The 15,836-nt window shown below is 39.4% G+C and overlaps 1 protein-coding gene across 1 annotated transcript in view; it reads right to left on the bottom strand.

The window, feature by feature from the left end:
• Positions 1-14,126, bottom strand: part of eif3ea (eukaryotic translation initiation factor 3, subunit E, a) — a 30,108-nt gene extending 15,982 nt beyond the window's left edge. The window contains exons 1-7 of the mRNA XM_030749697.1: positions 13,987-14,126; positions 12,728-12,845; positions 12,350-12,467; positions 9,314-9,356; positions 7,476-7,580; positions 2,664-2,789; positions 2,183-2,307 (exon numbers count right to left, since the gene is read on the bottom strand). Of these exons, the coding sequence (XP_030605557.1) occupies positions 2,183-2,307; positions 2,664-2,789; positions 7,476-7,580; positions 9,314-9,356; positions 12,350-12,467; positions 12,728-12,845; positions 13,987-14,076 (725 nt within the window). The 5' untranslated portion in view covers positions 14,077-14,126. The remainder of the gene's footprint in view (positions 1-2,182; positions 2,308-2,663; positions 2,790-7,475; positions 7,581-9,313; positions 9,357-12,349; positions 12,468-12,727; positions 12,846-13,986) is intronic.
• Positions 14,127-15,836: the final 1,710 nt, after the last annotated feature.

Genomic DNA, 15,836 nt, shown 5'->3' with positions numbered 1-15,836 from the left:
GTAAAAGAAATTGTGATTTACGATCTTTCATTAATCCATGGTTGAATTCTGATGCTTGCGTGCTCGTTATAAATATTTTTGACAGTGGACTGGAGTCATGTGCACTCTGCCCAGTTTGTGGTCATCAAAGAAAATATGCAGCATGCTGCAATTCAGTGTGTTCTGACAGTTTCTATAATAGCCAGTTTTAAAGTGCCCTATTATGATTTTAAGGGTGTTTCACAATCCTTTAGTGTGAAACTCAAGCATGTAAAAGGTTTGCACAGTTGCAAAAGCCACGGTGCTGATCCAACTAAGTTCACCTAGTTTATAGTCCAAGCTTTGATTCTATTACTCATCGACGTCCATATCTAAACACATGGCTACAATCACACATGATGCAGATATTAACTTTACACTTCACCATCCATTCAATCCCTAACTGATCAAATTAAATCTAAAAAGATGAAGCGGAGCGGCTCCTTCAGTTCTCCCATCGCTACGGCCAGAGGAACATATGCTGTTCAGAAAAACGGTTCTGACACAGGCTTAATTAGCAGAATCAATTAAAGGGACGGGGGACCTGTGGCATTTGTGATGTTTAGTCTAAAAATGGCAGCGGGCTCCTTGAAAAAGTCATTGTTGGCCTTGTTCTAGGAGAGCTCCCTTTCTCGCTTTGTAGTTGCTTGACTCCCGTGGAAAAAAACCCACAACGCTCCCTGCTGTGTTCCTGATTAACTTACACCTACTCACTCTCCTGGGGGCTCCAATAACAAGCAATCTTGCATGAATCACCGTACCATATCCTTCTCGGGGCATTCACCCTACCCCACTTAGGGGACTTCATTTTTTTTTTTTTTTTGTTTTGAGATTTGAGGCAACAAGCATCACTGCCCTGGTTTACTGAAGATGCTACTGAGGCATACAGCCAAGAAATCAACTACGAGTTCAAGTTTCCTCTATTCAAGGGGGCTGTGTGAGAACACAGGAAGAGGACAGGGAAACAAGGTCCCATTTTACAACTTGTAAAAAAAAAGAAAGTCATGTCAAACAACCAAATTAGTGAGATCAACAACCAAGTAACTCAGGATGCACTACTGCAGTAGTGTTTGACCATTTTGCACCTGTGCTATACTTTGTTACTGAATATTATTTCCCCTGAAGTCTGTCAATAGTACACAAATAAGGCTTTGGACCAACATTTGCTGACTGCAGGGGTAAGGGAGGTCAAATGTGGAGCTGAAGGCCGACCATTGGTCACCAACTTCAGCCAAAGGAAGTACTGGTCAAGAGATGGGAAACAAGAGCCAAGCCAAGCCTCAGCGGGGAAAACATGAGGTTTCAAGACTGTGAAACTGCAAAGCACACAAAACTACCTCAGTTTGTCCAAACAGATGGTTGGGTGAGCTTTTCTTGAGTAATTATTGGGCAGGCCTCCTTAATCATCCACAATAAAATTAAAAACTGAGTAAAATTCAGGGAACCAGACATTTGAGCGTGCTGTGTTGTGGTCGCTTGTCATACTGTCTGTGGAGCCCAATCATCTGCACAATTATACAAGCCTGCAATCAGAACAGGGGAGGGAGCTAAGACATCAAAATAGGTGGTGTGCAAATTTTAACACAGTGTATAAAGTTTCCGATCTGCGATACATATGGCCGGGTTCTCGACTTGGAGAGTAAACAGACCACACGAAAACACACTTCAGAAACCGCTTTGAAAATAACAGCAGGGTTTCATGAGGAAGCCCACCACCAAAAAAAAAAACGTGTCATGACAGAAAACAGTTTCCCTCTAAATCAAGTTCAGCGTGTAACATGTTTTATGAAGCATTTTGATATATACAAATCAGATAACATGTTAGAAGGTCAAAAAATAACACTGCAGCTACAACATATAATTTGTCAGTCATGGCCATTCTCAAAATGCAAAAATCAGGATTTCTAGACATTATCTCCTTTTAATTTGCATTTGTAATGCAAAACCACAAAATGCCATTTTCAGTGTAGTTTAAACAGCCACCAGGACCGAAGTTCAACCACACTGCAAAACTGCGCCTCTCTTTTTGCCATTGTTCAGGGGAAATGTATCTTATCTTTACAACTACTTTTGGTGCTGTTTCAACAGTTTTCACATTCCTGGGTAAAAGAATGAATGAAATTGACAGACTTAAAAAAAATATAGTAATATAAATAGTACTTACTGTGGCTGATACAGAAAGAGCTCAATTATATTGTCCCTGCCCTTGGGGTGGTTGAAGAAGACAAACAAAGACCAGTGAATGAGCCATGTCCTTTGCTGGAGAGACTGGAGAGGGGAGCTGACGGTCTGGACACAGCCAAGACAGAAATCCAGAGGAGCAGGAGAAAAGACATGAAAGAAGGTGCAAAAGAAGTCACCAAACAGTTTAAAAAAAAAAAAAAAAAAAAAAATTATATCATAAACATGTTTTGAGACAGTTACATTAAAGCTGGGTTCATCTTCAAAATAAAGCAATCGTCTTGGCTTCCAAATGGCAAACAAACAACAAAAACTCAAACCCAAGTTCTTAAGTAGTCAGATGAGTGTGTGTGGCAAGAAATAAAATGCCACAGCAGAGCTGTACTGCTAGTGAAATGTCAATACTGGAGTCTATGTAAGGGAATCTAAATGTGGTATCAAATTTTGAAAAGTGGGGCATTTACGTTGTTATCGATAGTCTCTCTCAGGCGGGTGAGATCCTCCATGGCTGCCTCCCAGTTCTGCATCAGGATCTCAGAGGCCAGTTTGCCCCACAGCGAGTTCAGGGCATTCCTGTCTGTAGACGGGACCTTGGAACAGACAACATGATACACTTGTTAAACTGATGAATCAGCCCCACCTGCAAAACAAGTGTTTTCTCCACATTACTTGACATGCTCAAATACTAATTAACATTGTTCTTATACACGCTGGCAGAGTGTTCAGTAACATCTGCGTCCATATGCAGTGAGCCAGGGCTCATCACTATTTGCTTGGCTTCAGCAGCAGTGTTGCATGATGCGGTGTCTTCTCTCATTTATACAATTTAAACTTATTAAATTATGTCATGGCAGGATGGCAAGGGAATTGAGCTTGACAGGCAAGACAAATGGGTTATGAAAGACCTGTTTAGTGTTTTTTTTTTCTCATATTTTCTTTTTTTTATAAAACCACATTTGGTGCACTTTTAGGTAAATTACCACATTAAGTAAGGACATATTTTAAGAATGTATCACTGCAGGTTCCTGAACAATTTTTGCAGAATTAAAACATTGTGGTTGTAGTGGGGTTTACTTAACTGAGTAATACTACAGGTCCTCCAGTTTAAAAGCATTTCAGCATGAATAAACATCTGAATTAGTTATAACACGGGACTATTTATGCTGGCATTTTAAATGTTTTGATTGGTTTGCAATTAGAGAGTAATCCAAAGATGAGATATTATAGATTCATAAAGTTAGGGTACACATGGGTGATAAACGACTGGTCTAAATGAATGTAGCACCGGCACATAAATCATAACTTTTATCCATTAGCATGGCTGTGTAGTTAGGATGTTGCTGAGTCAGGATCGCACTGCTCAAATCTGTCTTTGACACTATAACAGAGTGGCACAGGAGTGATCAAACCAGTCTTCATTAGTATGTAAAATATCTAACTTCAAAACATCCAAACATTGTTTTTCAAACAAGAAATGATAACTGCAACAATTTCCCTCCATCACCTTCAATAACTCTGGACAACTCTGTCTTTATCACATGGTAATTAGATTGAAATATGAACTGAGGCTAACAAGATGCATCTTTGTAAGGATAATTACTCTCAAACATGTTTCAGGCTACTGTTTCTGATTTCCAGAACCCGGCTAAAACAAACAAAAAAAGAATCAGGTAATGAAACACAGGTTGAGCATGCCTCTGAATCTCTGCAACGCAATCACCCTGTCGTGGACATTGGACTACACCCTAGGGCTCATGGGAAACTGTGCGCCACAGCAGTTCACGATAACGCCAAACACCAGACACTGTGACATGAGTCAAGCAGGAAGTCAGGGTGGGTGTCTGCCGAGTGTCCAGAGAAACCTAGATGCTAACCAAATGCCCCCGTACACCGTTGGACAGCTGCTGTAGTAGATTGTGAGACACGACAGATGCACACACAGAGGAAACACTTAAAAAAAAGAAAAGAAAGAAAGAAAAAAAAAAGAGTTTCCGCTGGAACCCAACAAATTGGTGATTATTTGGCTATAAAGAGATTTCTTCCTTAGCAAAGACCAGCTACAGTCTGATAACATTTCATCAAGCTGCTATAATATGAGATGATAGCAGGTAAGAGGAAAATATTTGGAAAATCTCTTGTGGTATTCCCCCAAAGGAGAACACAGTAAGATGTTGTGTCCATCCAACCAGTCAGAGCAGCAGTCTTTGATCACAGAGCACGTCTCTAGTCTATAATGAATGATTTTTTTTCTCTTTTTTTTTTTTTAGCACAGAAGTCACAAGAAAGATCAGCATTGTAACTCTGAGAGAAGAAACTGGCTACCCTGCCGATATAAAGGTCAGCGTTTCATCTGTTCTGGTGTTTTGTTTTGTTTGCTATTTTTTCTCTCCTGGAAGTCCCTGCCTGCTACGTTTGGCTGACCTCCAGGTCATTATGGCAGCTTTCTACACACACACAGTCTGGCTTTCACTAGTGGCCACGCTAGAAAAGTTTCAATACCTGGGTTTTTCCAGCAGTTACCTTAAGTTTCCATTGGTTTGTGAAATGGGCACATTTTCGCTGACTGACCAGCAACAATAAATTTACTGTGCTGGGGATCCGTCGGGATACTCAATCTTTATTCTTAACATTCAATCCCTGCATTAAGTGATGATATGAATAAGTTGCTCTTTTCGGGCTAGGCCACACTGTAACAAGACCTGGGGCATGGATTTTGCAAGGCTGGCTTCCTTCGTTTAATTGACTGGGTTTCCCACGTTAAATGACTTTATGGAACCTCACCTCTCCCATACGGGGGGGGGGCAAGGGGCCTGTGAGGATGGGAGGTCCACAAAAACACAGAAAAGAAAGGTAAGGGAGAGTAGTACACAGACTCTCACTAATGAAACCCATTTCTACCTATTCCCCCTTCTAAAAAGTCTCTTGCATTGTCAAGAGTAAGCAACAGATATCCAGTTACAGAGCCTGATTTGGCTGGAAATGAGGAAACTAACAATTTGAGGGTTAAAAAAAAAAAAAAAAGAAACAGCCTATGCTGGACTTTGAACAGCATTCCTCAATTAGAGCAATTTTGGTTTATTTAGACTGAGTTGCAGTGCCATAAACAGCCGTTGCTGGGACAGTGGGACATATGCCTTGCAAGCTTTTGAAAACTTTTCTTACACACTAAAGATTTGTCTCTTCCTTTTACGGATCTCAGTAAAATGCCCAACTGCTTTGGGCTAAAAGAGTCATTTGTAGGGAAGAGGGTCAATCATTGTTCTCACTGCCAAATTTTTCAGGAGGGGAACCTCAGCGATGTGCATGACTAGGCAGAGTCACTGACATCCAAAAGACAAGAGGCAGTGCAGAATCAAATGATAATTAGGACAGAAGCAAACAAAAATGGTCTTAATGTTTTTCACTCTAATGAACACACAAAATGTTGATCTTATTCTTGCCCATTCTGTCTGGCCTACTTTGGCATGCGTCCTTGCTTTACCACAAAGCTAAATGCTGAAACAAAAACCAACAAAGCTAGAGGACAAGTGAGTGACACTTCGAAACCACCAACTATGCAGGCTGCTTCCATTGCTCATTATAGGACATTCAGCTGAGTTTAACTCACCAACACTTGATCTAAGATTACACACAAGGAGTAACAATAGAGCTTAATTTCTGCAGGGAATTTTGATTTATTCCAAATGACTTTAGTCAACAAATTATACAAGCCTGGAGAGTCCCCTATATGACACGCCAAACACCACAAACACCACACAAGTTAGACACTTTTAAATGACAAAACTCTTTAATTATGATTACCTAACATGTCCAGGTGAATGCGTCACCATTTTCTGGTTCTACTTTGCCCCACACAATCCTCATTTCATGGTTTAGTGCTGGTATTATTTCTCCTTTTGTGCTTCCCTGCTTACTTCACTGAAGCTTGTCAGAGTTCTCAGGCCTTTTCAGAGATAGCAGTACTGGCATTTAAGTTGCATTCAGCCTGTTCAACATCTTTCGCTCATTTCTGAGGGAAAGGAGAAGCCATAAATCTGAGAAGCCAGGTAATATGTCTTGTTTATAAAGTAGATCCCATCCAATATAGGATTTTTTTTTTAAGAGCGTAATGAGATTTCCCTGCCATTTGTTGTATGTAGTTATTTATGGATCCTTACTAGGATAATACAAAAATGCTGTTAAAAAAATAATCCTGTTTTATTGGTACAAGTTGCGGATTACTCATTAACGCTCTGCCTGACTCAGCTCAGGTCAGCTAGTTGTGTTTCTGCTGTTCCAAACACGTCCTGCCAACAGGGAAGTTGCAGAGTTCCTTCTGGTGGACAAAATATCCAGATCAACACTCATAAGCATGTTTTTAATTTTCATTTATCAGTTGTTATAAATGCTGATAACAATGCATTGACAAATGGCTAATGTCAGCCAATTTATTGGCCCTACTGATATATCATCCGGGCTCTTTTACAGAGGAAACAGGGAGTGAATACTCTTGGTGAACTCTAATTATCTTTCTCTGCAAGACAAACTTTGGCATTACTGGATTTTAAAACATTTATCTACAAAATTACTTGATAAAACTTTTTGTCTTGTGTAAATTTGCCTTTGTCCTTCAGCTCATCACTTCAAATTCAGGAAAGAAAGATAGCTGTATGATGAAGACAATTATTAATTATGTACATTTCACCCCCCACCCCCACCCCACCCCCCCAATGATAATCATACACCCTCTCAGAAACACCTTGCAAATTGCATGAAACCCTCTTAATGGTAACTGGGAGATGCCTTGCATAACTAAGTACATAAGCTCAGAAGTCGTGACTAGGGACTCTGGCCACAGCACTCAAATCAATAAGCTGTCTACTGAGTCCCGCCCCGTGAGAAGACTACAGACAGATTATGCAGTCCGCCACTGATCACTTGGCCCAGTAAAAGATCCTACTCAAGTCCTAGAGCAGCAGTCTCCTCCTAATACAGAAGACGTGCGGGGAATTGAACAGGCAATGACGTAAGCTTTTCACATTCAATTACTTCTAAGTGTTCTTTTCCTCTCCTATGCAAGCACTGGCCTTTGGAGGAATTAAAGCTATCTGGCAAGCATAATGTGATGTTCAATTTTAATATATCAGAGGAAAGCCTTGAGCTAGTGTATAAATGAGGACAGAAAAATAGTACTGACACTCTGTTAAGAGAGGTGAAAGGTTATCAGCAAACGTCACCATTCGTGTCCAATAAATTGTCCAAGTGTTGAACGTGTGTGACCAAAGCTGAAAGCTTACCAAGACACGGAAGAAGTAGAGGTACTCTGCAGCACCAGAGTAGTTTCCACACTCGTACTGGAACTTGGCATATCTGTAGAGCGTGTCTAAGTACTCCTGACGAAACTTCAAGAGAAATACAGCATAAATATCAGTGTCACAAGCAGGAATCATTCATAAAGCCAAACAGTAAGAGTAACATTTTATAATAACTATCATTAAATAGTAAATTGATAGGTATTAAGGCTTTTTTTAACTGTTAAAAATCAATTAAATCATAACAGTGTTCACTGACTGGTTAATAATTGGTTTGTATACCATTTCTCAAAATGATCTGAATGGTTACTGTTCCACTCAAGTTTATAAATCTTTGTAAAATTGCTATTAAATGCTGCACAGTGCATTTGGAAACATTATTTGTACAGCCACTGTAAAGCTATAACTTGTTTATAAAGCTTATGAACACATAAGCAGACAGATGAGGTGGTGGTGGTCAAAATAACAAGAGTGTAAACATGGAGCCCGCAGTTTGTGTCCTGTTTCACTCACACTTTAGCTTTGATTTTCACTTTTGCTTCACTTTTACATTCACTGGTTGTTTGGTTCAATTTAGCCCCCAAAAACTATTTGGTTAAACATGAGCCCAAACATTGTGGTTCGGGTTAAGATGCAACAAGTTAGGAGAACCCAAAGGCAAGACCCCTGTCTCACTACTGCCACAAGCAGTGTGTCACAGGAATGTTGCTCCAAGACAACCTGTGTGTATCTCTGATTTAACAAAAACGCTCTATTTGATGCTCTTGGAATGAGAATGGGCTCACTGAACAAGAACAAAACATTTTTCTCAAAATAGCAACAATATCTGGCAATCATTAATATTAAATAATAAAAAATGAAATAATATATATAAAAAGCTATATGAGCTGGCGTTATCAGAATGTAACTATCTTCTATCATCTGCAGTAAAACATTATTTTATATTATGCATAAAATGCAGTCTCACAAGTCTCACAATTTACTGTTCATTAACAATGGGCATAATAAAGTAGTACCTGTATGAATATTTGTAATAATAACATAAACTCCTGAGAAACACAAATGCTTATATAATATAAATTAAATCGCAAATCTTACAATATTTCATACTTATTTGTTTTAAATAATGGCACACTGCTGTATCAAATCAATTTTGCAATGAAAAGGAAATGCATATTTAACTTTTGTAAAAAAAACAAACAAACAAATAAAACCAAAAAAAAGAAAACTGCCAACATGTGGTCATATGAACCAAAGTAGAAATGCATATATAGAGCTATCATTTCAGGCCTACTTGTCTTCCTATATTTAACTGGCCTTCCGGTCCAGTATTTCAGAGCAGCGCGAGCTGACGTCAAACCATTCAAGAAGATTCAGTACAACTGTGACAGGCAGCTAGCGCCTTTTGCCGCCCAAGCCTTTCCCAGAGCATACTGAGGGGCTCTGAGCCTGGGCTGTGTCGAGGTACACTGAGGACAGCACGCAGGTCAGCGGGATACCGGAGTAGGAGGGGACCAATGGAGGGGAGGGTAAGAAGCCAAACATCACGGTAAATATAGAACCTCCGGCATTCTTGCGGCTCTATCCACGAGTCCCGAGCTACTCCGTTTATTCTTAACAATTCACCACAGAATGTAAATGTCCACAGAATTTGTGCAAGCCATACAAACCCCGAAAATGAGTTAAGGGTTTTGGGAAGTAATTTTGCATTTCCCTGCTCGGCCTGTCCCTCCCGCTTTGCCCCTAAAACAACCATGGGTTCACACAAGAGCCATGGGAAATGCAGTGAAGAAGTGAGATGTCAGCAAATCAGGCCAACTTACGTTATGTTTCTCTGCCAAATAGTCAAAGAGCATTCGTCCATCTCTGGAAGAAGAAAAAAAAAAAAAAAGAAAGAAAGACAGTTCCTGTAGTTAGAGGCCATTTAACTTGAGTTGCTGTTTGGCTAAAGAACTGGCATTTAGAGCCTCATTCAGGTATATTTTTCCACTTTTGGGCTAAATCAAGAAGCATACATAAATGAAGAACATTTCACTTTTAAAACAGTGTGATAGGCTGTTTATTACATTTGGTTCGGCCAACATAAATCTATGTTAGCCATGTCAAACAAATGATGTCTGGTGAACAAAGTGAATACTGATTTCTCAGCACAGCCTCTCTGTCTCTATGGGTTTGTCAAAATAAAGGAATGCACTGGCTTCCCTAAACTGTTCTGTCCTGAATGCATTTTACAACTTTGCCTGTGACCTAAAATCTATTTATGTGAACACCACATTGAAACTATGTGTCTGCCTGGACTAAGTTCACTTTTACAATGGGAATGAATGAATGCGCATTTACTGGCACACGTGTGATGTTTGTTAAATTAATTTCATTTAAGCTGTGGCAGAAGTACTCAAGACAGGTTGACTTTGCTGGGAAGCTGGAGATGGTTGGATGGATGGTTTCTCTGAGCTCTTTTCTATCTTCCCAGTACTGTGAAGTATCAGCCTGCTGTCCACTCCAGCAACACATATCGTTATAATTTATCAGACTCACTAGCAACTTGTGTGCGCATTTCTCACCACAGAATATTATGAGCACAATGTGTTAATAAGGTTCGTCCTAAGAAACACCCTGAGGCCACAAAAAATTTACATCGGCTAAGATGACTGGCCAGTAGGGGGGCCGATTTGGCTAGGGACAGTTACATCATCGGTGGGGAGCCAGTTAACCCTCCATTACCCTTAATTTCTTGACAAGCAGTTATTTCTTTAACTCATTATTTTTGCCTGGAAGAATGTGTATGAGGCTACTAAAGAAGGAGGTGTTCTCAGTTGGGGCTCTCTAATGTTGTACTCGAGTACTTGAAATGACTGTTGTTGTGAATTGGCACTATATAAATAAACTGGAATGGTGTAATGGAAAACACAGTACACTTGGATTGAGGACAGTGGCAATGTAACTGTTCAATTCGCTGGTAATCTGATTTAAACACGCACAAATCTTTCACCATGTACCAGGCAAACGGCCTCCTACTCACTGTCCAGCTGGCTACTTTATACTAACAGGGTCGTTTGGAAAGACAAGTTGAACAGCAGTTCAGATTCCATTCAAGAGTGCATGCACCACTGACTAATGGTTAATTTTATTCACTAGTAACCCATACTTGTATCATTTACTTAAGTATATGGGCTCTGAGTTGCTAGCATGCATAAACCATGTGGGGGGCGGGGCTATGGGGGGGTGCATTTCTCCTCCTGCATGTGATGTCCAACAGATTGCTCATGTTTGTGCTCTTATATGCAAAAGACTTGCTGCACGTGTGGTGACTATACTCAAGTGTAACCACAGCTTTCCCAGTAGTCACTAAGAGCAGGCTGCACGCATGTGTGTGTTAGATGGTGTTGCTGCTGCTCCTGCCCTTCAAGCACAGTCTCCAAAAGAAAGATCTCTCTTCTAGATTGGGAACATGGAAAATACATCATAGACAAATGTCTTAATTTTAATGTAAATTAGAAATGAAGTGGAAATGAGATAAAATGTGCAAAATAACTTTTATGTAGTAATATTAAATAGGAAATCTCTTTTATTTATTTCTCCAGTACCAAGAGTAAAACTGATAACATCAGAGCTTCATGATACTCCAGTGCTTAATCATTTAAACCTGAGGCTGTTTAACACAGTGTTTCACAAATCAGTGATGCAAAAGATCTAATCTGTTGCTTTGCACCCATCAGGAGATTTGGATGTTAGCAAAAAACCCACCAAGCAATCAGTAGCTTGTCGACTCAAAAACCCAAAAGTGGTTTTCAGTGCTTTAACAAGTCCAAACAAATGAGAACATAAATCACTGGTCATCCTAATGGTGATTATATTCCACAGAGTGTATCCAATAATGACAGATTGTTTATAGATATGGTAATCACATGATTTACTACGACAGCTGAGCTTGGATTCTGGCTTCAGTAGAAGTCCAAATAAGCTTGGTAAGCAGTGAGTTCAACATAAACTATAAGACGAGAGTTTTATTCTTGAATATTCTTTGGGGATCTGTTTGATGTGGATGCGCTGTTGATCCATTACACCTAAAGGACAAGACCATGAGGTTCAAATGAAAACTTTTTTTAATTATTATTTCCAACACTGGATTATCCTATAAACAAAGCATAAATACAAGCAACTGCATCAAGCAGAATTTAGTCCAAAATGGTGGAATTACTGTTGCATGTCCTTTGGCTTCAATGACAATTTTTCACTCACCCCAGATGAGTTTCCTATAGTTTTACAAACAGTATTAACAAAAGAATGATGTAAAGCCTAAGACAGACACTTTCCTCCTTACTCTGTGCTGACAGCAAATGAACAATGACAAGACAAGCACTAACGCAATGCTGCCATTATCAGGCTTCAAATCTCACCCAAAAGTTCCTACAAATATGTGGCTTAAATAAACAAATATGTGCAGCCAAAGCAGACACTGAAAAGAGATAAAATTAGAAAACGCTCTTGATTAACTGCACACATTCCTGCCAAGAAACAAATGAAAGGATAAAGCTGAATACGACTATTTTAATTGAAATACCACAAAACGGTCCAGATAAAGCTAACCGTAACATTATCCGTTTGCCTACTGTTTTTAACTTGTGTCTTCCTGAGAAAGCTAAATGCATTTTTCATTCAAAATGCAGTTCCTTGGACTTCATAAAATCCCTCTGCTATGCTGTTGTGCTGGTTTGACTAACCCAAGATCCAGTAAATTTTACAAACTCCCCTTGTCTGGCATAAAAAAAAAAATCTATTTTAGGACAGTACATAAATAATGAAATAAATAAGTAATGAAAGATAAGTTTTTTTTAGTAGAAAATAACAGGCTCTACCTGGTAGACTGCATCTGCCTTGTTGTCTCAGGGTCCTCAAACATTTTCACAATGGGTTCTGTCTCCGACTGCAGCTGCTTTAGCTGGGCCACAACCTCTGACCTCTTCTCCTTCAGTGCTGTCACAGGGAAGATAAACAAAGTCATTAGATGCAGCAACACTATAAAGTAGCATATACAAGGTCTATACCCCATTACTGAAAATGGCTGTAAAACTAAGTTTACTGATAAATCAATTTTGAATCGAGTGTGTAACAAAGTGCAGCAGCCCCTTATGATGTCTGTCAAGCAATAATAATACATTCCTATTTTTTTTTTTCCTGTGTGTGTGTATCAGCTCTGGAGAAAGCAGGACAGGCCACTGAGCATTACCACTTACTATGGGGAATTTCCTTGTCAGAAAAAAGGCTTCTGTACACGTCCATAGCAAAGTCCACCATGTTTGTGTCACTGAGGAGGTCCAATTTTCCATGAAGCAATTCCTGCTCATTGTAGATCTAAAAACATGGCAAATAATAGGAAACAACAGAGGAGAGTGTTTTGTACATTAATTCAAACGCTTAGGTTCAAAGTTACAAAGGCTGATACATTGTGTGTATGTGTGTGTTTATTTGATAATTGTTACAAGCCACAATGTACTTATTAGATATGAATTTAACCCATAACTTTGGGCAATACATACTACAGAAGCCATGATGCTTACTTCGAAAGTTGACAATTATTTTGTAACAGTGCACCACATTTGCTGCTTATAGTTGCACCAACTATAGGCAGCAATAGTCAAAACAATATTATATATTATATAATATAATATCATATGTTAGCTTCCGTAGTTAAAAGGTTTCAGATAACTGAAAAAGTAACTGACTTGGCTCATTAGCTTTGAACATCGACTTTTGGGTTACTGCAGCGGCAGTCTGCTGACCCCTAATGATTTATTAAGTGTTTGAAGCTTTTTGAATAACATTTTTCAGCTGTTATGCAACTGAATGACTATCTCGGCTCTGGGTATGATTTTTGGAAGTTATTAACTTTTTCAGGTTTCTGCAATTAGCCGAGAGAGACCAACAGTGTGTTTCATCCCCTGGCGTATCCACATTGGGCGGCAACATGATTGAACTGAAGAATGGCATTCTGACGGTTACACCGCCCAACAACTCTGTAAAACCAACTGCTCCGAGTTTCGGAAACACGAACTGCTACACTGAGCTAAACTGAACTTCACGGGCATGGTTTAACCACCGTAAAGTGAGTCACAATCAAACGCACAACTTCCGACACATTTCTTTCAAATATAAAACTAACTGAAATCTAGATATCACGGCATGATTCATAAAATCTCTTGCTATACCCATTTCTTTAGCAGTATACATGGATTTTTTTTTTACGCTAAACGTTGATCTCATTATTTCGACGTTCACGGGCTTTGCTCAAACGGTAACGTGACTTTGCTTTCTTTTACTTTGAATGCGGGGTCATGCATTTCACACTTCCGGTTAAATAACGTCTCTTTACAAAGGGGCAAAAAACGTGGCTCCCAGACTGTGTGGGTTTTACAACAGTTCAAGCACGGCGCGCTGCTTGTTAAAATAACGAGAAAAATGTACCGAAGTGTTTATGTGTTGATATATTTCGTACCTCTTTGACAGACAGGAACTCCAGCAGAGGAAAAACGAGGTGTCGGTCTAAAAAGTGTGCAATTTTGGTAGTGAGGTCGTACTCCGCCATGTTTGCTCCGGGGAAAGGGAAGTGGACGTATGATGCAGCTGTTTACAGAGGGACTAACCAATCAGCGACATCCTCAGCATCCTCACTGACAAAAAAAATCATCCAGGGGTATTAGAAGTGGATCCAAAGGCCAGTCTGTGTTCCAGCACAGTTAGGTACACACTGTGTTATGCTACTAGTATACTAATTTGAAAAAAGATAGAAATCAAATACAGATACAGAGCTGTTTCACTTTTCTCGGTTAGTGTTCCCTAATAGCAATTACATTTTTTCCAAGCCATTTGCATGCTTTGCAAAGTGAAAAACTTATATTACTCGATATCGTGTTGGTTCTTTGTTACAGACATGTTTTACTTACATTTTTACCCTTTTACTAATGATATTGTCGCTTATGTAAGGAAATGTATGCATATTATTTTTTTTTCTTTGCTTCACTGGTTTCTCAGAAGGATGCATGACTGTGACTTGTAATAATTTCAGAATTCCAATAATTTCCTTGTGGTGTTTATACAGTGAAACGTTTCATTTATAAAGAGGGGTCCATGCGAACATATTGTTGAATGTGAAAACACAGGCTTTCCTCCAGACACCGCCAGTATTTCTGCTGTGTGACTTCTTTATGAGACGAGAACGGTTTGAGGGCAAATATAGTCACATTAACCCCAACTTGCTAGCCTTCTAAATTTTAATGAAAACAACCACATCGTTTCCGATTATTTTCCTTTTCCTAAAGGTTAGAATGTCTTCACTGTGCATCAAAACCATTCCTTGTCCACCTTCATTTCAGCAGCTGCCTCATAAAGGTGCCCATGTGTCTACCATACCCGGTCAACAACAGCCAATATCAGCTACTAAACGGCCCATCTCTAATGGGTTTCACTGCTACCTTGTTTTCCTGACAACCGCACGGCGCTGTCTTGTATCCTCACACAATTCTCCCCTTGTGAGCACCGGTCTCTCACTCTTCCCCTTGCACTTCTCCCTGCCGCCTGACTGCAGGTAGAAATGAGTCATAAACAGACGCTGCTCAGCGTGGCCAGTTTCTGTTTTACTGGGTGCTTCTGACACAGCCAGCTCTCGCTCAGTGGCAGCACGCTTTAAATTAAAGTGTTGTCTGCTTCGTCTCACGAATGGTTGCACAGTAAAAAAGAGGTATCCGTGAAAATCATTCAGTCTGTTTGGCAAGTATGATTAGGGAATTTGTTACTGTTAGATCATTCATAGATTTAATATGAAGCCGGTTTGGCTGCCACTTAGCTGGCTTTATAAGATCACAATAAAATACCTTCTGTGTTACAATATTCTTTACTAGATTTCGCCTATATGAGCTGCCAGCAATGCTTTTTTTTTTTTTTTTTTTTTTTTTTTTAATATTGCTGTATTTGAATTTTTATATACTTCTTCTTGGGCGCTTTTCTTGCATAATTTCTTGAATTGTTTGAACTGATTGTGATGTTTTGTTTAATCCTTAAGTCAGTTTCACTTTAGGAACAATAGACCTTACATTTTTAGAAACCACACTTATAGTAAATATTTTATTTTTCCTGTCAAAATGTCAGGGACCGCACAAAAATTTGCAAGTGGATGGGAGAACAGGTCGCCAAGGGGGCAGGGGTAGTTTTCAATCTTAAATTAATATTTTTATTTCAGCATTCCTTTAGAATGTAACGCTGCAATAAGTTCAGTTTGGGGGTGTGCAGTTAAATAAAATGTGCCAATTAAGCACACTTAAATAATATACAGCAGAAGGAATATAACAT

This window comes from Archocentrus centrarchus, chromosome 16 (assembly GCF_007364275.1).
Source record: "Archocentrus centrarchus isolate MPI-CPG fArcCen1 chromosome 16, fArcCen1, whole genome shotgun sequence".
Taxonomy (NCBI): Eukaryota; Metazoa; Chordata; class Actinopteri; order Cichliformes; family Cichlidae; genus Archocentrus; species Archocentrus centrarchus.
The sequence above is the reverse complement of the archived record's forward strand: the minus strand, read 5'-3'. Positions and strand labels throughout refer to the sequence as shown.